Source organism: Pleurodeles waltl, chromosome 6 (genome assembly GCF_031143425.1).
Source record: "Pleurodeles waltl isolate 20211129_DDA chromosome 6, aPleWal1.hap1.20221129, whole genome shotgun sequence".
Classification (NCBI taxonomy): domain Eukaryota; kingdom Metazoa; phylum Chordata; class Amphibia; order Caudata; family Salamandridae; genus Pleurodeles; species Pleurodeles waltl.
In genome coordinates, this window is record NC_090445.1 from 1,640,214,919 (window position 1) to 1,640,235,719 (window position 20,801).

A 20,801-nucleotide genomic window follows, 5' to 3' on the forward strand; every position below is an offset into this window, starting at 1 on the left:
GCCTGGGTACACGCTGAGAGGCAATGAGGAGTCTACCTATACTTTTAGATAATATTATTCTGTGAAGAGGTGTGTTTTCACATTTTGCCTGAGTTGCAGAATGGTAGGACCACTTCTGATGGGGATTTTATTCCAGGTTCTGGCTGGTTGGACTGAGAAGGTTTGACCAGAGGTCTTTCCATAGGCTGTTGTGCATAGTCTGGACGAAATACCACAAAGTGTTAACAACAGTAAGGCTCAGCATTACAAGATACAGTTTGTGCAAGTAAATGGGGTATAGTTTCCATTACTACATTCATTTGTGTTTCCTTAATTGCAGCATTTTACCAAATGAAACTGTTCACATTAATTCCTGAAATAATGCAGTTTCTGCTCATCTACAACATGTGTGGTAATACCAGTGGGGTAATGCAAAGTCATGAGGCCACCTTATACAATGTGTTGTGGGGCTACTGAAACTCCTATATGCCACAGATATTCATAGTCCTGAGACTGAATGGTAGGTCCTGCAGTGGTGGTGGCCCACCTCTGTAGTGCAGGGGCTGTGGAGGCCTGCGTTAAGTCCTGACCAATCCCACATGTTTTGACAGAGACAAGCCTGATAGTATACAAGAACGTCCAGATTTCAAAAGAATAGTCCAAAGAGGCATAGCTGACATCTGCTTCTGACTAACATCTCAATCACTTTGTTTCTAATCGTACAATTTTATCATTAATCTGGAGTCCTGGTCTACTTTGCCAAGGCAGATCTCTATAATGCAATCAGGAGCAGCAACAACTGTTTACACAAGTTTCAGCACCAATGCCAAACAGGTATCAAAGAGGTGACTTTTCCCCCACACTGACGCTCGGGGCAAAACATAAGCAGCCTTTTAACTTCCTTGAGACACACCCGTGGTCTTCTTATCATGGGACATCACCAAAAGATCCTGGGCTGACATGAAACAGTTACTGACCTGGTGACCTACTTTTGACCTCAATTGTACAGGTTCAGCCCAAACTACAACCTTGCAATGAATGAGACACCTTCACCATGTTAGGCTTTTAAAGTTGATCACATCCATTCTCTCCACCCAAGTTATTTTTGCATAAAAAATAAAAATACTGGAGGCATGACGCTTAGTAAAAGAAAAGTGATAAACATCTACTTAGGAAATTTCCCATAACTGCATTAAGGTTGGTAGAACTTTTCTGTGCCTAGTTTAGAAATCAAGGAAACCCAAAAGGGTTAATGTTCAAGGAGTCAATGATTGTATGGTATGGTGGCCCTCGGTGTTATCCTAGCCAACAATTAAAGTAGCTGGCCTTGTCAGGCACCCATTATCTCTACGGCTGGTTTAGTGGTGTCCTTCTGTCAATATATGTCTCTTAGTTGCCCTATAGGTGTTTCATATATCAAGTAGGTAATTGTAATGAAGATTTCCAACCGCAGATATAACCCACTCTAGAGGTCAGATTTCATCAGAGGAGGTGCTATTGGCAAGCGCTCTCTCTGCCAGGTGAGGCTTCAACTCTCCAAGAACAGCCCCTAAATAGGAGAGGTCGTTACGCAAAAAAATTTGCAATTTTCAATTTTCCTAACACTTGAGAGCCAAACACAGATCCTCAGATAAGGAAGTCTGATTTCAGTAACCCAGTCTGTGGTAGCTGCACAACGTCAGTCATTACTGGTAGAAACTGTTGCGTATCTTATGGTACCCTAGGTTGATTATTTGCATAGTGCGTTACGCCCCCCTTAGGATGCTTCACAGCACTAGGAGACAGGTGAAACGGAAGAGAAGTTTACACCACTGTACAAGGTCACGATGTCATGAAATATTCTGATAAGGGGGGGTCTTGCCTCATGTTCCCTGTTATACAAACACTGTTGAATATATATAGTAATTAACAAAAACAATTGTCATTCTACAGGAAACGGATGCACTGAAAGCCTCTATCGCAAGTTCAAAGGTAGACGTGGAAGTCGATGCAGTTCAAGGCCCCGACCTCGCCAGCATCTTGGCTGATGTCCGCTCACAGTACGAAGCGATTGTGAAGAAGAATAAGGAAGAAGCAGACGCTCTTTTCAAGACTAAGGTGAGCCCCAACATTTCACAAATCTGGGCTTGAACCTATCATGGTGCAAATCTTTTTTGCATGGTTTTTTCACTTTGTCCACAACTCTGAATGAGTTTGGCGGAAATTGAAAATCAGATCCTCCAATTTCTAGAATAAACTAAACACATCGTGCAATTCAGCAACTGAATTTCCTCTATTATTATGAAATTACTGAAGAGAAAATTAAATTGGTGGATTTAACCCCATGTTCAGGTTTTCCTTCAGAAGTTGGGGGATTTTCGGTTCCCCCATTGCCACATAACCAGCGGCAGGGGTAATTTTGGGCATGGTCACCAAAGGGCAGCCTGCCCCTCCTCCTGATCTTCGCCACAAGTGATATGTCTTGGGCATCCTCCCTCGCAGCCTCTTGTCACCTCGACCTGAAACATATTTTTCCGTAGTATTGTGATATACTCGCCCTTCCTTCCAGTCAGAATAAACCTAAGGCGCAGGTGGCGCAAGCTGTGGGGCTGGTTGGGATGTGCGAGTATATGGTAAGGGACTATGTTTGAAGGGTGGCACAATACTAAGCATGTGACTATGTTAGAGGGTGGCACAGCTTCAGGGATGAGACTTTTTTAGGGTGTCTGTACAGACAGCAGATATGACGTCATTTAAGAGTAAGGGAGTGGCGGATTACCAGGTGCAGAGCTTTATGTGAGGGGTGGAGGGTTGGTATGTCACCAGAAATACAGATTTGATTTGATTGGTGGTTGGTAACAGAGACAGGAGGGTACCACATTTGGTTCTAGATGTGGGGGTTGCAAGATGGTGGGATGCCAGGAACAGATCCTTTCTTGGGACTTTGGGTTTGCAAACAGGAGGTCTATCATTAGGAATAGGGACAAGGGAGATGAAAGGACATCAGGTATTATGTTTTTTTAGATTCAGTACTCATTTGAATACACTATTTCTGTACATTTTGGTATAAAATTAATTTCAAACAATGAAAAAAAATTCTGCCCCGTCAATGTTGTGCTTACACATGTGTAGACACAGAGGAAAGCATAATTCCACCAATTGGAAAAGCATTGAAAAACAAAAATCAGAATACACACAAAAATGAAACAAAAATGAAATGTTGAGGAAAATGAAACCCTATACAATATGTTTTTCTGCACTGGGAGCCAGTGAAGTGCTTCCAGCTTAGGGTAGTTGATAACGTGGTAGGAAGCCTTTGTTAGAAACATAGATAAAGTGTTTTGAAGATGCTGAGTATAATTCATCTGAAAGGATAGACATCCTGGACAGAAGTCGTTGGTATACTGGATATAAATAAAGTCAGATGATTGGACCCCACGAGAATGAGTGAGAACTGACAAAAACCTTTCCGGTTGATCACAGATGGTGTTCCAATCTAATTTGGGCTTATAAACATTTACAATTTTAGGTGTATTCCAAACTAATTTGGGCTCAGTGTTGCAATGAAAAAACCTTCCCAGCTTCTGTTCTTGCTCAAGTGTCTCACTCATGTGCTACGTGCTTTCCTTTTTAATCCTTTTAGACGTTATTTGTTGTATTCGTGCATTAGCTGCATTTATGAGGTTTTAAACATAACGATTGACTGTAAACTGCTGAAATGTTAGAATGTCTTGTTCATATGAGCTCAGCATATGAGATATGGTAAGCTGAGGAGTCTTACGACTAATCAACAACTATACAGTTCTTCTTGTACCTAATTTTAACAGATTCATTTTCTCCACTGAGGGAAGGGGCTGACCATTAGGTAAGGTTGACCTAGTGTCCTTCACTGTGAGGCTCTTAACCGATATGCGGACTGAAGAAGGGATATAAGTGGAAGCAGTGATGGTCGGATGCCCCTCTTAATGTAAGGGTCTGATGGATGGTTATGGTGCATCATCACAGCTGCACCATCGATCACCCGGCATCCCATCAATTTTGAAATTGTGTCAATTATAAGTTATCCCAAAATATACTGAACCAACATGCACTGCGGTCATTCACCAACTAACCTTTGGAAGAAAATAGCAAGACTATAAGCACTGGCAATAAATTCAAACCTCTCCATCTTTCACATACCTCTTAGGTGAATTCTCTCATGCAGCAAGTGGAGCACGACACTAAGGCTTTGGAGAATGCCAAGGAAGAAATGACTCAAAAACGTCGCATTCTGCAAGGACTGGAAATTGAGCTTCAATCCCTAAAGAATCAGGTACACTGGATGTTCAAGTCATTAATACTGTTTGTTTTTTCATATTTCATTTTTTTTAGCTAGGGTCATCCCAAGTTTGCTGAAAAATTGATGTCTTCTTGCAAACAATAGCACGCGCAAGGCTCAATGACCACCACAGTATTGTACTGCAGCATGGTGTAAGCCTTTGTCACTTGGATGTGGGTGCATATCTGATAGAAACAGTTCATCATAATCACTGAAGACATCTGCAATTATCTGGGCCGGTCTTGTTTTTATTCATATTTTGCTTCTACGCCTCCCTGCCCTTGTTTATGTAGGATTTTGTCTCTGTTTTCACTGCATCACCCAAGTCTCTGCCATTATCTGAAATTCATCTTCCAGCATCTCAAGTTGTCTTCTCTATTTCTCTCTCCTCCTCCTTTCTTACTCCATTGCTTTAGTAATTTTGCATCCAGCTATCTTTACCTATACCGTGATGTGAAGTCACTTCTTGGCCTTCTGTCTGCTCTGATTTACTTTGGTGCCACAGTTCTCAATCTTGTAGATATTCCAGTGATTAAATACTTAACCATATCCCTGCTTATCCCACGACTGTAGTTAATACTATTTAACTTGTCTTATGTTACTGATTCTGTTGTTATTTCTAAATTTCTGCTTTTATAATGTTATTATAAGTAAAGCCTCGGGGGCTTCATTTTTGTTACTGCAAAGTGCACTGGCACATACTTAATAGTAAAGGCAGAATAAAAAAAAAGCAGTATATAGTCTTCATAATAGTATTTAGAAATAAATCATTACAAAATCTCTCTAGTCTGGCTCATGCTTAATTTGCATGTGCAGATTGAAAAGGACTGTCCCAATACATTTCTAAATTTAGGATATCTCCTTGGCACATGTGGGTTTGTTTATTTACCTTTTAGCCGTAATTACACATGGGACAGTAGTGTTTCAGAACACTTGTCAGCTACAATATAAATTATACTGTTGCAGCCAATAGCATTAAATACAAAGTAACTAATATAATTAGCAAACCAAACTATTTGAAGAATTCAATGATATTGACTAGAAAAACATGATTGCATATTAGTCTAAAGTTACTGGCCCACAAGGACCCACTTCCGGCCCCGATCTTGGGAATAACCAGAGCTGCTTAAAATGAGGTCCAGTTGTAACCAGACCTCTGGGAGGAAGAAGCAGCGCCGTTTAATTGAGGCCAATTCAGATAATGTTATTTTAACAATTACCTTCTACTTGCATTATGATGGTGTAAATGACAATTATATTGAAAATGTGATCTCCCTGTTGATTTTTCGACATGCCACGTATAGATAATTTTTTTCCTTCACCCCTCATCCTCCCTAGGTTCTGCTACTGGGTGATGTTTTATAAATTTTTAAATTGCAGATCTGGTAATTATCCCCGCCCGCACCACATAACTGTTCCCTTTTCCAATGCTTTTTTTCTCCTTGCCACATTCTGTTTTGCTTCCGCCTCCTCCTTTCCCACTTTGTTTATTTTTTTAGAGGAGGGCAAACTCTTAACCCTACACATTCATCCATCTTCCAAAATCAGTATATTTTTTATCTTTCAGATTTTTCTCCTTTTTTCACACTTTTTGAGAGGGTACCTTTCAATACATTCATTCCTCTTCTTAATTCCTTCCCTACCCTGTATCCCTCTACCTTTGGCTTCTTACTTTTTATCTACTTTATTGCTAAATCAGTGTTTCCTAACTGGGATTTGCTAAGAGATATATATTGTTTTCGTTCAAACAGAGAATGTTTATGGGTTTTTAGTGAGGTAAGATTTTTAAATGTTTTTTTTGTACGAATATTGACAGAACTGCATTTTCATACATTTTATTTTCTATCAGTTAATTTCTCAGAAACGGGTTTCTATTATTTTGCTTTTCAATGCAATTATGTACTACATTTAAAATTTGCAAACAGTGGTATAAAATACAGTCAGATATACAATATATCAATTGCAGAAAATATGATTCTGCAGTATCTACCACTTTATCTTTCTTGGTAATTTTTACCATTCTTAAACAGCATTTTCCCTCAAATTGTGATACTCACAGTAGCAATGCGTGGTGTGTTCACCAGTGGCGATCACACACTTGATGGGAATACGGTGGTATTTCCATATTCTGTAACGAGATGTGTCATTCATCTGGTGGTATTTTCTAAGTACAGGCTTTGGTCAAGATTCAGTCCGCTCTGTCTGTAATACGACCAGGATGATTTTTTTTTATTGTTATTAAAACATTTGTTTTGCCCTTTGGAAGTAAAATACTGCATAAATAGAGCAAAAAGTATGTTACCATGTGTTACGGTGTGGACAGTTAATTTAAAATTTTTACTTTGGAAAGTCCTATCAATGTGCTATGTGTGAGTTCTTGTGCGAGTAAGAATTTAAATTTTAGTCTGTTTAAAAAAACACATAAGCTACGTTTCCAAGTACCTAGGCTGGAAAGACGTTTTCACTGTTTGCAGATAAATGGCAAATGGATGTTTGTACGTCCCTGTTGCTTCCTGTTTTTGCTGCTTCCTGACCGATATTAGCTCAGATCCCAGGCTACCAGCGATGTGAGGATATTTCACCACAGTATATTGCTGTAAGACGGAACATAGGCTGCCAAGGTAATAGAGGTAGTTCTTATGTTGGCACACTCTAAATGTATGACCGGGCGTACAAACTACAAATCTATAAGGGATTTTGGTTTCCTCTTTGCACTTTGGTTTGTTTGGTTTTGCTTTTCCCATTATAAAGGCATTGAATTACTGAATATATTTCAATGGTCTACTCATGACCAAAACTTGGCAACGGCAGACCTATCGAAATATTTCAGTGGTGGGGTATCATGAATCATTCCAACTTGTATATCCCTTCTGTAATGGTAATGGTCAACAATTCTTATGGCAACCATTATTCCTACAGGTCAATGCCTTGAAGGGTGACCTAGAGGAAACTGACCTGAGGTACAGGAGTGAAATGGACAGACTGCAGGAATCCATATCAAGAATAGAAGCCGAACTCCTGGAGATTCAGAAGAACATGCAGAATGAAAAGCTGGAGTACGAAGCTCTGCTGAGGGTCAAGGAGACGCTAGAGAATGAGATTGCCGTCTACAGACGCCTCCTGGGCGGAGAGGAGTAAGTAATCAAGTCTCTTGGATGATGTAGGTAGGCCGAGAGTCACTGACATTACATTTCAGTCTTGAAATGAACTTATCAAACAGTGAAGGATATTTCTGAACTGTGATTATTAGGAATGTTTGAGTCGACGTTTCATAATTGTTGGGAATTCCTCAGATTAAGTTTAATTCTATTGCTAATTACCTTGTCTGGGTCACAGCAGGGCACCCACCGATATACAAATAACTCTGCACCACACCCATTAGAGAATTCCAGCCCGATACAACCTGCTAAGCTACATCCCCTCTTCACTGGAAATCAAGCAGCCCGTTGACCTTATTTCATCTTGTAGATAAGGCACAGTTTGAGTTCTTGGGCACAGTGACTGAGCTTCAAAAAGGCAAAGTCACTGGGTCAGCAAAATACCAATGGGGGAACATGCCTGAACCACCGATTCAATCATTGGGAATGTTCTATTTCATTCTATCCCACTGTTTTATCTCTTCAAAACCATTACTGAACGCAACTCGTCATATGCAAATCAGGTTTGATTTTGGCAGCAACAGCAGTTCAGCCAAAACTACTAGGTCACATCCACACTGCACAGGAACAGAAGCAACCTCTGAGACGTTTAGACTTCATTGTGATTCATCAGCACGGGGCGTGCTGCGAACTTAAGCCCACCCACTTGAGGACATTCATTGAGAAAACAAAATACTGATGGATGGAACTACTTGGACCACTATGTCTTCCTAAGTGGAAATCTTGGTGGGTGTTCCTCCATTTTATTGTTTTTAACCTGTGTGTCTTTGCAGAAAGGGGACTACCACATGCAGGTCAGTCTTAGCTCACATGAAGGAAATGTCGACGATAAACAATGAGAAAATAGCCATCTCTGGAATCAGATGGAGCAGATAAATCTCTTGCCATGTAGCCCTTTATCAAGAGATTTCACTCCACAATCAAGGCATAATGGCAAACTTTGTGATTACTATTTTGCACTGCTCAAATGATGATTATATAGGCTTGGAGACTGAAAAGAGAAACGCAGAAAAACACCACAGTATTGGGGCACTTACAACATACCATTGTCCGCTCAAGAAAGGGACTTCTAAAAAATTATTTACAACCACAGCCATGTTTCGCTTTATTTGCTTATTAGGCAATTAAAGCATGCACATCTTTTGCACTGCCTCATTTGTAGCTCTGCCTTGAATTTGTGAATCGAAAAACGTGACATTCCCCAGTCCCTTCAATTCTGTAGTGACATTCATGCATTTTCCCTGCGAACCTTGTTTAATAAGAAACATATTATGAAAATGGCAGGCGATCCTTTTAGAGATTCAGCTTTCGTTATTGGCTCAATTTAGAGGTTGACAGGTGTTGGGCAGTCACCTGAAACGATAGATAACCCATCTGCCACCTTGCTGACTCCCTGCTCATTTAGAGGTGGGATGCCTGCAAGGTTTCAGACAGTAGAGCCTCGGCTGGCTGTATTGTTAGAAACTCTTGCTCCAGTGGCACATCTGCCTCTGGAACACCTGGTCATAGTGTCACCTTGGCCTATTTTGGTCTGGGCAATCTTCACTGGATTTCTCTTGCCTGGACAGACACAAAAGGCACAGTGCTCATAGGCAAAGAGCCAATCAATGGCCCGACACTCAAGGTGATTGAATTTTCTTTTTCAGAAACAAACCAAAGCATTGATGGAAGGCGGTTATTCCTGAAAAATAAAAACAAATGAGTGAGCCAAAAAACACACGATGGCCCGCTTAGCATTAGCTAAGTGCACTTGGCACACCAGTGGATTCACTTTTATCACAGAGATACCCTCCAGGTTGAAACACACAGGCCACTCATACTGCAGAACATGTGTTTCCTTGGGAGCAACTCCCACATCCTGTGGATCTCACAATCATACCAGGATAGCCTTAACCTGTTTGTGGACTCATTGTTTCCAGAATGGTATAAGCCCTTCTCTCCCCTGACAGACAGATTATCAACATGATCAAAGTGTTCTTGCATCCTTGAGTTTTGCCTTGTTTACTTGTCTATTTTATAATAAAGGGGTGCTAAATCTGTCTCACTCCAAGTAGTTAAGTGATCCATAAAATCATCTTTAATCAATATATTCTGAACTATTCCCTCTCTTGGGTTCTGTGCCATCATCTATCTCTCGCTAAATACAATTTGGGACTTCAACAACACTCTCCAGGGAAGAGATCGGCCTCAATGTCTCCCCAGTTTCCTGGTATGTGTTTCTCCCACACAGCTCATACTTTCGAATTGGCCAGGATCCTCCTCACAGTCAGGTAGCTGGGTAGCGATGCCCAGCGACTAAAGTTAGAGTCCGAACTAGTGTTCCAGTTTACTCTTAGCACATTGTTGACTTGTAGACACCTCACTGTGCATTGTGCACCTGCCTGTCTGACTAATTTCCAGATGAAATGGGTTCCCAGAGGTCTCCATTATCTCAGTATCCCCAATTTGGCAATACAAATTGGGAGGCTACAAGGGAGTTATCTCGAGAACACACAGTATGCTGATAGATCAGGTTTACACCACCCTAGCCATGCTGGTGTCCAAGATCATATGGCAAACTGCGGTCCAATCCAAACACCCAGACGATGAATAAAAATATTTTTTAGAAAATGCATGGTAGATTGTTAACAGAATTAAGACTTGCATTCTCCTATATATAATTATTTCATAATTGGTCTTGGACCCCTTATCGTTTGCACAATGCCGACCACAACCTCATCCATGTGTTGTGGGACTGCATAGTGCTCCAACAAATCTAGTCATAAGTCTTGACCACACTCTCCACCACTCCTTTACCATCTTGGCACTCAGCCTTCCTACATGATAAGCATAAAAGTTCACTTTACACAAATCATAAATGTAGGATAGCCATCTCTATAGCTGGTTATAAAGCAAGCATTCTATGACAATGGAGATTCCCCTCTGTGCCATCACATGAAGAATGACTAACAAAACTTGAGAGGTTGATTAAATGTGAACACGTAATCTATAAACGTAATGACCAGATGGCGCATTTTGCATTTGTCCAAGGATTATGCACTACAGAGTGGGAGGGGGTACCAAACTTTCTGTGACCCAGGATATGATCTGATAGATTGGGACATGTGCACAGATCAAAGTAAGAAAAGGCTGAATATACTTCTACAAAATTGACTCAAATGCATTTGGGTTGACTTGGTGAAACTGTTGGGTATATCCTTTCTTGCAACTGTATTGGAACAGTGTTGATAGACATAACTCTCAGTGGTTTCTATTGGGAATGGAAAGTACCTGTGATTTTACAAATGCAAATAGTTCTGTATCCTGACAGTGATGGGTATATGAACTGTTCAGATTGTATCTCTCATTCACAGGTATTGTACTTCTGAACAGTAAGTAGACGAGATCTCAGTTTGTTTAAATTTATAGCCAAAGCTAATAAAAATGTACTTTGAAAATAGAGATACCTGACAAGCAAAAGGATGCGTAAATATGTCAGGAGTCCGCTGCCAGGGGAGTGGAGTCCACAGTCTCCACTGACCTGGCAGGCTGAAGGGAGACCAAGCAAGGTCTAAATGTAGGTTCTTCGGGCCTGATTTAGAAGTTGGCTGATGGTCTGTTGTTCCACCAGGGGGACAGAGTAGACTATTACATCCTCCTGGTGGAGTAACCACCCTCTCGTTTTGTAAATGACTGCTAAGCTGGTGGTCATTTATAAAGCATTGACGGGAACTGCTGTCACATTGATGTATATTAATGCTTTTCAGTTTGGTACAAGGCTTCGTCAGCAGAACGGAGCCCTGCACCAAACAGGTGCCTTTTTTAATTTTCAAAAACAAACTCCCATGGCAAAGGGAGCGTTATTACCATTTAACTGACCCTCACTGCCAAGATTGGCCTGGAGGTGATGGACAGTACAAAATGGCTACAAGTCGGCCCATCCTGATTGGGCAGGCGGATTTATATAGCTGTTTCTCCAATGGCCTGTACTCTTTTGGGACAATGGAAAAGTTTGGCTATGGTAGTGATGGAGTAGTCACCTCAATAGCTAAGCTTAAGGTCTGTCCACATCAAAACCAGGCAGGCGGACTTTTATCTTGATGGTATGTATTCTGCGTCGCCCTTGCGATGGAGTATATATACCGCCAAGATATAAATCAGCCCCTTGGTCACAAATAAAAATCTGCTGGACATTAGGCGTGGGTGACCCATATTTGTTAGATAATACCATTTGGGCACCTAAAAAACAAAAAGTAAAATTCCTTTGCACAGGGTCCCAGAGAACTACACATTGTTATAAATAGTTCCTATTAAAGTGAAGTGTACAATAATCAACTCATCGTATATGTTTTCCTGTATTTAACTCTTATTTTCCCACTTCTTTTTACAGGGAAATCAAGCCTCCACCCAAAGGTAGGTGTCTCCAGCATGCTTGTAATCATAAAGTTATTTACACACACACACTGCATGAAGATAGACAAGAGGTGTATCATTCTTTAAGCATCTGCTCTATCATCATACAGTAAAATACCATTTAAAGTCAAGAATAACTTAATTGAAAACACAGCAGCGTGTTAATTGGCGGATGAATACCTTTTAGCAGCAGAAAAAACCTGTTTACAATGCCAGTATGCAGAGAACAAAATCAAACAATTTCTCCATGTTATAATACCTGCGTACAGAAAACAAAATCAAACAATTTCAACATATACTGAGCAATACTGGATAGCACCTGTTCATGCGTTCGCTTCATATATTATGAACAGTGCAGGAAGTTAGGCTAGTAACATAAATCCCACAGGGCAGAAGGTCCAATCTGATTTCGGCAAAAACCAATAGGATGCGCTGAAGCCAAATGCTGCCGGGTGATGGTTCCATTCAAGAGTGCATTTTTCATCTTATCAGTGAGTTGGAACCCCAAGCATCCGATTGATTGGTGGCAATCTCAGGACTTCCTCACTCCGTTTTGCATGAGACCATTAAAGTTTTTTATTACTCCCCATCTGGTGACTTCACGTATTGTAACAGACTGAAAGGGTGCTTTAAATTTCCAACTGGTAGCTTCGCTGTTTCACATGCTTTGTTTCATTCTGGGGAGTGTCCCGTCCTACCAACTTCATGGCAGCACTGCTGAAAAGAGATAGCACCGAGAACTTGTCAGACCCCATCCATGAGTTGGAATCTGTACTGATTCTGCAACATTCGACTATGATAAAAAAATTGATCCTTCCACCCAAATCCTCTCCTCTTAAACCTCCTCCGTAACTGCTTCCAGTCACTTCAAGAGGTTCTAAACCTGGCTATTTTAGTCCTCTTTCAGCTCCCATGAGTCACCTTCATAGAACCAGCAGTCAACAGGCAAGCTGACACACAGCATACAACATCTCCTCCACTGGTTCTAAATTCTGGTATTTAAATCTATTGATGGAATTATACTCTCACTTGCCTTGCCCAGACCACCCTCCCCAGCGCAAGTGCTACTGCAAGGTCACTGATGACAGCTGACTTACCACATTACCATAAGCGACCAGAGGAGGACATCAGATTGCAACAAAAGGTCTCAAATAGAGCCTTCTTTCTGGTGGAGGGTTCAAATGACAAGCTTTCTTTTGGTACTGCACTCCACAAAACATTGCACTGCCCCTGGACTTCCTTTTATAGCAAACCCAGCTTTACCACCACAATATCAACAGGACGGCAAGCTACGAAAATGGGAGACCAGTGTGCTAATTACGGCTCAGGCACTTGGCTGGACATTGTGTGTCTCTGGTCAAATAGATCCATCTAACTGGGTCTAAAAATGGTGATATTTTTGAAATCTGCTGCAATTGTAAATTTGTGACATACAAATGGGCAAATCCCTACTAGAGCTATGATGCTTTGTTGTTAGCTAACTAGGCTGGCGCTATGCAGATTCTTCCCTAAACTTCCTGAACTGGTGATTGATGGCTCTTTCAATGGGTTTTGTGGAATAGACCATCAAACAAAGTTTCACATTTTCTCTAGTTTCTCGCCCATTCTGGACAAATCAGAAGACTCCATGTTTTTTTTTCTTAGTAATTGTCATGAAACCAATGAGGGAGTGATCTATTAATTTCAATCACTCAAACAGAAAAGATGTCTGCATTTAATTCGATTAATGCAGATGTGTTAGCATCCATCGTCGCCCTTTACAGGTTTGAAGTCGTCATCAGATAAAACTAAATTACAGCTTAAGGAGGACTGAAGATCAATTGATGGAAAAGAAAAGGCCTGACATCAGCAATTGGCAGAAAACAATGATTTTCTTTTTTCAATATTTTTCTGACAAAATACGATGCTTTTCAGTAGGGGAGAGCAGAAAAGAACAATGTAGTCAGGCTTTGCAAATAAAGACGGTTTTTAGGATTGGCTCTAAGCCTTGCTTCAGTTGTGTTAGGAGGAAGTGTTGAGCAGGAGGAGAGAATGCAAAATACACACAAAGTAGGTAGTAACTTTACGATTCAAAGCTAATGCCTACAGAAGTCAAAAAGTGAATACTCACAAGAATCATAAAGACTACGTACCGAAATCTATAGTAATCATCGATTTCTGTGCACACGTCTAACCCTGTACTGGTGGGTTTCAACTACGTAGTATTTATGGATAAGGTGAAAAGGCACCATTTTTTTGCTACAGCCCTGTTCTGATTTGGTCTCACCCAATTTACGCACTCATGCAGCATTTTTACCACTGTATGTACGTGCTCACGCTAAGAGTGAGAAACTATTGAGGATTTTGGTGAACTCCTACAAAGTTACCACTTTGTGGAGTTTGCTGCATTCCCATTGGCCACTCTTGATCCCTTCCCTCTGGAAGCACTTACATTCCATCGCAACCTTAAAGGTTTGACTGCACACACTCTGTCGTAACTGTAAATGATGTTTGGATAAAGTTCAAAATTTTACCTTATTTGTCTAAAAAGTAGAGAAAAAAAACACGTACATACCTAAGTATGCAATATGGCTCCATGAATTGGCTGCTTACCACTCAGGAATGCAGTGATCTAAAGGTCAGGAGTTTGAATCCTGACATGTTGACTGAGGCTTCCATCCTTCCAAGGTTGGTGAAATAAATATTCCAATAATATTAATAGTACAAAGAATTATCAAATATATACCCTTGTCAAACCTGTCTCTGTGTAAATATACATATTGTTTGCATTGCCACTCACTTACCATCTACAATCATACCATCCTCTATGTTATCTATCAAATTGTTTACGTGTAAGCTGCATACTACAAAGCTTGTTGCTATGTATATACAATGAGGCATAAATAAATATCAAAAAGTCAGACTACTGTAACTCCTAGAACTTCAGGTGCTTAGAAACATCAGCAGTTGCAGCTGGCGACTGGGCAAAGTGGCGGGGTGGGGGCAATAATAATTTATTTTTTAAAATTAAAGAAAAAAAAACTTACCTGAACCTCGTTGCCACACTGCCGATCTCCACCGCACTCCAGGCACAGACTCCGAGCTTGCCCTGTAGTAAATCATGACGCTGCTCATGATTTACCCTGGCTTGGCTTGCTTTCGCCAACTCGTCAACACAGTGCCAGGTTGGAGAGAGCCCTGTGCACATGTGTGTTTCGCCGGCCCGAGACAGTCGGGCAAACATACATGCTCACTGAGGAGAGTGCTCTGTGCAGTCCCCTTGATGCTCGTCACCTCTATGGCCCTGCCCCTTTAAAAATAAGCATTGTTTATTATCGTTTTATTTTCAAAGGTTTGCAGCTCCTGCTGCTGGCGGGGGTGCAACACTCCTCCACCATAGCGGAAGAGCCACTCCTGAATATCAACCGTGTAGTATGACATGCTATATAAGAGGTTGTATGTAAATATTTGATAAAGTGTTTAAAATCGCAAATTAAATTAAGATGATGCACCCTAGTAAGATCGATTTATATCTATCTTGTTGTTTCCTACCATTTCAGAACCCGAATCCAAAACCAAGAAGATTGTAAAAGTTGTTACACAAACCCTTGTTGATGGGAAGGTTATTGACGAATCCAGCGAGGTTGAAGAATTTGAGGTCAAGAAAAAATGAAACTAGGCAAAGATGATGTCAGCACGACTGTGCCTGCGCTGTTACTTCCCATGCACTGTAAACGTTTCTGTCCTCTGTAACTGTATTTTTATGTTCGAGATACCTAAAGTAGTCATGGAAAGAAATTTCAGTTCCTATGTATAACACTGTACCATTTTAAAAGTTTATGATGATTTTGTGATGCAGTTTATGCAATATGTATACAATATAAAATATGACATAGGAAGTAAGAAGCAACTGCTGAAAAAATAAATAAATAACTGTAGTTGAGACCGTCCCTAAAATACAAACAATGTTGAACTTGAGAAAGGGAAATGGGCTCTCTAGTTAATTTATATATACTCTTTTACGACAGCCATAAGATATTTTTTACATAAGCACAACACTTTCCTGGTGGCTGTTTTCGATTCGCTATCATCCAGCTTTGATCTCATACTGCAAACAAAAAATAAAGACCAGGGGGTATTAAAAGCCAGAAAAGCTTATTTGCTTCCTTTTTTCCCCAGCATCAGTTTTTAACTTACTATTCAGAACTATTAGCCTCATTACGAGTTTGGCGGTCCCACCACAGGAACACTAAACTCATGGGGAGGACGCCACCGACATAGCATTGACGTTCCCCCCAAGCCTATTACAATGTTCCCGCCGGGCTGACTGGCGGGAACATTGTAACGTGTTCCCACTCGGCTGACTGGGGGAACAGCGTTAGGATATTGGCCTGGGCTCCCTCTCTGCTGATGCCAATATCCTAACACTTCAGCCACTCTGGAATACGCACTGTCTGCAAAGAGGTGCTGGGCAGGGGGGGAGGGGGTCCTGCACTGTCCATGACAATGTTGTGGGCAGTGCAATGGCCCCCCTGTTGCCCCAAGTACTTCCTTTCCTCCAGCCTTATAATGGCGGGCTCCCCTCCCCATGAAAAACCTGGCGGAAAGAGGGGATGTAATCAGCCAGGTGGAGCTGAGTTCAGCGCTGCTATGGCTGGTTGCAAACCCGACTGCCGTCATGCCGTCGGAAACCATGTTCCCAGTGGGGACGAGGTCCTCTGGCGGTCCTACCGCCTAAGATGTCATTTTGCAGTTGGACCACCAAAGCCGTAATGGGCCGACCGCCATCACGAGTTTGGCAGTCTCATGACCGGCCAACTCGTAATGAGGCCATATGTTTTTTCTGACCGCCTTTTTAGCAGTTTTACCAACAATTTAGAAGCCATGTATATATTCATTCATCTTAGTCTTTATTAGGAAGTTATATGTTTGCAATTATCTTACTACATTTTCCCCACCCTCTTACGAATAATCTTACACATCGACACACGCTCTAGGTATTTGTTTTATGGGTGACATTTTGATTTCTGCACATGGGCAAAGACAGGAAGGCAAAATATGTCTTCATGTTTACAATGGATACCCGAGACTCGTGAAAAAAAACGGATCAGAAACCAATAGATGTGGCTACCAGTTCTAAACATTCCACTACTGAAGTCAGTGACTTTTTTATGTTCACCTTGGACAATCTATATTTGACATAAAACGTTATACTCACACTAAATAAAATGCTTAACTCTAATACTATGCACCTTCAAGACACTTTACAGAAAACATAAATCCCATGTAAGGCAGATATTCCATTTAAAAGGGCTATTCTGAGAAGAGAATAAGCAGTGGTTTTACCCCAGTTCTTCATCTCTAACGATCACCAACAATAGGCATTCTAGAATGTTGGTATGTCGGTTGATGTCAGTTTATGTTTTGAGATGTAGTGTGATATCAAACCCTGGATGGACTATTTAACTGAATTTTAAAAGCAAATAATTTCAGCCACCCTGTACTTCATGCATAGAATCGATCCCCCTTATCTGTCCAATCACAGATATCTCTGTTTCTTGCGCTCCATCATCAACCTCTAGTGTCCCAGCATGCTAGTGGTATAAGGTTTGGTTTGCCCTTTGACTAGCCCCTCACGTTCTGGAAGCTATAAACAACACCAAGTGCTTCCTCTCCCTGTTTTGCTTATTAGAATGTACTCTGGGCATTTTATGACTTATACTATGCACAGTATGCTTAAATAAATGACCTATATATTGGAGTAAATACGACACCGCTATATATGAGTGGTGTATTAAAAGCCAGAAGCAGTTTTATACATTTTGTAAGGCCACATTGTTTTGGAAATCTTCAAAAGATATAATAGTAGGATTGGGGGTAAATTACTTCTTGATCTGGTCCCTCTTTATTCTGGATGTGAAGTTTTAAATTGACTGATGGCAATTGTAAGGCTGCGGGATGGGAGATTACTGCTGATTAGAAAATAATGTGGTGATTCCCATAGGTTTTTATGCATTTTTCCTGTAGGTTTTCAACCAGGCATTTCGCCAGCTTCTAGAGGTGAATTGTATGGGGGAAATGCAAAATATGCTTTGATCCGAAGGGACATGTAAGTGGGTCCAGTAACTCCCATTACCATCCCCATTAGATTGACAGACCCTGTAAAATAAATACCTAAATATTATGATGACCTCAACTCTCTTTCTAGTCCAACTCTACCATATCTCTCATCGTAGAAATTAATGTAATTTCCAACATGGACTTACATGATAAAAACCTTTTATGAATGAGTTTAAAAGCTCACATACATGGCTGGTGCTGGGTAGAAAGGGTTCTCTATAGTACACCATGTCTCAACGAGCTGTCCAGACTTAGTGCACAAATTGTAAGTTAAGACTTACATTTACTTTATTTTAGGTCCAGTAGGAATGGAAGCTGTAAGGTTTTAGGAGTGCCCAAGCTGGTCCATCACGACTGAACATGTGCTTTATTTTCAGTGTCCACTAAAAATTCCAACAAGTCGCATCTGAAGTTATTATACTGAACTGAAGCCGCTGGGAAAGCTCTGAATTTGAATATATAGTATAATAGCTAGACTATATGGAGTATATTGTTCATTTCATAATAACAGTGCTTCTTGTTTAAACATTTGTATAACTGTCATGCCTGGAATATCCTCACTGTGTTGGGTGAACATTTTGGAGAGAGACTGCAAAGTTGCGAATTTGTGGGTGTCGAACAGAGGGAACTACATTTGTCAACTCTCTTTGGACCATGAATTAAATCGTGGGTCGAAATATCACTAGAACCTCTGTTATTTCCTGTTATTCATAAGGATTTCGCTGCTTTTTTTGCAGAGCAATTTCTAAATATTATGCTTTCGCTATGAAATTTGGGCATGTTCCAAAACCTTTGTATACTGTGTCTCCCGACCGCATGCTATTGTTGTTCCAGTCTAAGGTTTCTGTGTTCTGAATCTATTAATATATTAAACAGCTATTAATTAAAATAAACAACTGCCTGAGTCTTCAAAGTCATTATGCAACTACACACAAGGAACTATCTACTGTATGTAGATAATTACATTTGCCCACACTGCACATATCTACACACAGACTGATTGTTTCTGCAGCTATTTAATGTAAATATGAGGGAGCACAACAACACAACGCAAAAAAGGAATGCATTTTGTCAGATTAAGCCAGACAAAATAATTGAAATAAACGTACCCACGAGGTGTGTTCAATTAGTATACTTATCATGTATTTTAGGGAGTGTAAACATACATGAATGTGGTTAGGTAAAGATGTAAACTGGTTAATAAATGTTGTTCTAGATTCTTAAAAACATATACAAGACTGACTTGTGCAAAAAGTGTGTAACCTGTGCTTCACATATCATATTCCTGTTTCACTAATTCAGAATCTGATGGTTTTTCTATGCAGAGATGTAATTTACAAGTGAGGAATTCCCCCAGGTGTGGTATGTTCTGCACTGTGACACTTAGGGAAGGAGAAGTGGGTGCTGATATGTGAGTGGTCAGTGCTAATACCATCAAAGTCATGCCTTTGCTGGAATCACCAGCGGTTAATGTGTCTTTCCCATAATTCTAAGCAACTCTGGACCTGTCTGTGCCATTCGTAAGTTAACCCAATATAGAAAGCATTCAGTGCTATAAATTGGTGGTTCACTCACCCTTCAAAACGTGCAGCTCCCTTATCCCACTTACAGCAGGGTATCCGTTGACTGAGCAACCAGTTGGCAGTCAATTACAAACATTTACAGCCCGCCAAAAGGTTTCCTCCTTTCATGCATTGTAAGGTTCAACCCATGCATATCTTTCCTTTCCGAATTTGGACCCGATTCACAAAGATAAACTTAGATTAACTATGAGTAAAGTTAGCTGTTGGTGTAAATTTACATATTGGTCTGAAGTTAGACCAAAAGTCTAAACTTGAACCAAAATGTTAACATTACTATGAGTAAAGTTAGACTTTAGGTCTAAACTAAGGCTTTCGGCCTAAACCTAGCCTTTGGTCTGAGTTTGCCTTTGTGAATCAGGACCCATTGATTTTTTAGCTTAGCTGCAAACTTTAGCATAAAGTGTTTCTGAATCCTCATTGAACACACGGTTTACTTACTGGATGAATATATTGGTCCTGCTGCATCTTAGATGGCTTATCCTCTTTATTGTAATTTAAACTTTTGGTGTTGGGGTTTTTTATATGATTATGCTCCTGATGTTTCTTTTTGTATTGCTTTTCTTTAGTTGATTTAGGCTGAATGGGACAGGGTTGCTTCATAGCTGCATCTGTTACTGTAATATATCCATGGTGCCTGCAACTCTTGCTTGCACCATCCTGTATTAGTAGAAGATCCCATTTCAGGGGAAGAAATGGCCCAACGTTGTGGCAGGGTTAAGATCACTAGTTAGCAGTGAACACGAGCCAATTTCTGCTACTACAACTGTAAATTCCCTTCATTCACCACTGTTAGTTCATCTGTTCTTCACCATGATGGCCAGCCACCCCACCAAAAAAGGTTATGCTTTGTTGAGAGTTTAGTAGGACAGAACCAAGACCTATGTGCCATTTCCACATATTGGGGTTCAAAGTCTCAGCACTGAAAGTCAATAAGTTGCACCCTGATATAATTGAAAAAAATCCTGCCTTTCTACATTCAAATGTTCTGATCTTACCCGGCCACCATACCTGCAGGAAGTAGTAAGTACCTTTGCAGGAGATAGCAAGAGAGGTTTTTGAGTCTCTGCTTCCTTCAATGTGGTAGAAAAGACTGTGGGTATCATCAACAGGAGTTCGGTGTCCACGAGGAAGACTTTTTCAACCCTGGTTGTATGATGGAACAACAACTGCGTTTAGCACAGATGAGTTAACGCAGCCCCAAGCACGTATTAGACACTACCATGGACGTAACTACCACGCATACAACAACAACACACATTGATTTTACATGAACTAAAACAACCATTACAATGC

At 40.6% G+C, this 20,801-nt stretch overlaps 1 protein-coding gene across 2 annotated transcripts in view; it reads left to right on the top strand.

The window, feature by feature from the left end:
* LOC138301259 (keratin, type I cytoskeletal 18-like) overlaps positions 1–18,826 on the top strand; it is a 41,632-nt gene extending 22,806 nt beyond the window's left edge. For both annotated transcript variants that reach the window (XM_069241539.1, XM_069241540.1), the window contains exons 5-9: positions 1,912–2,076; positions 4,145–4,270; positions 7,196–7,410; positions 11,804–11,826; positions 15,366–18,826. In XM_069241539.1, the coding sequence (XP_069097640.1) occupies positions 1,912–2,076; positions 4,145–4,270; positions 7,196–7,410; positions 11,804–11,826; positions 15,366–15,478 (642 nt within the window). In that variant the 3' untranslated portion in view covers positions 15,479–18,826. The remainder of the gene's footprint in view (positions 1–1,911; positions 2,077–4,144; positions 4,271–7,195; positions 7,411–11,803; positions 11,827–15,365) is intronic.
* The last annotated feature ends 1,975 nt before the right edge of the window (positions 18,827–20,801 follow it).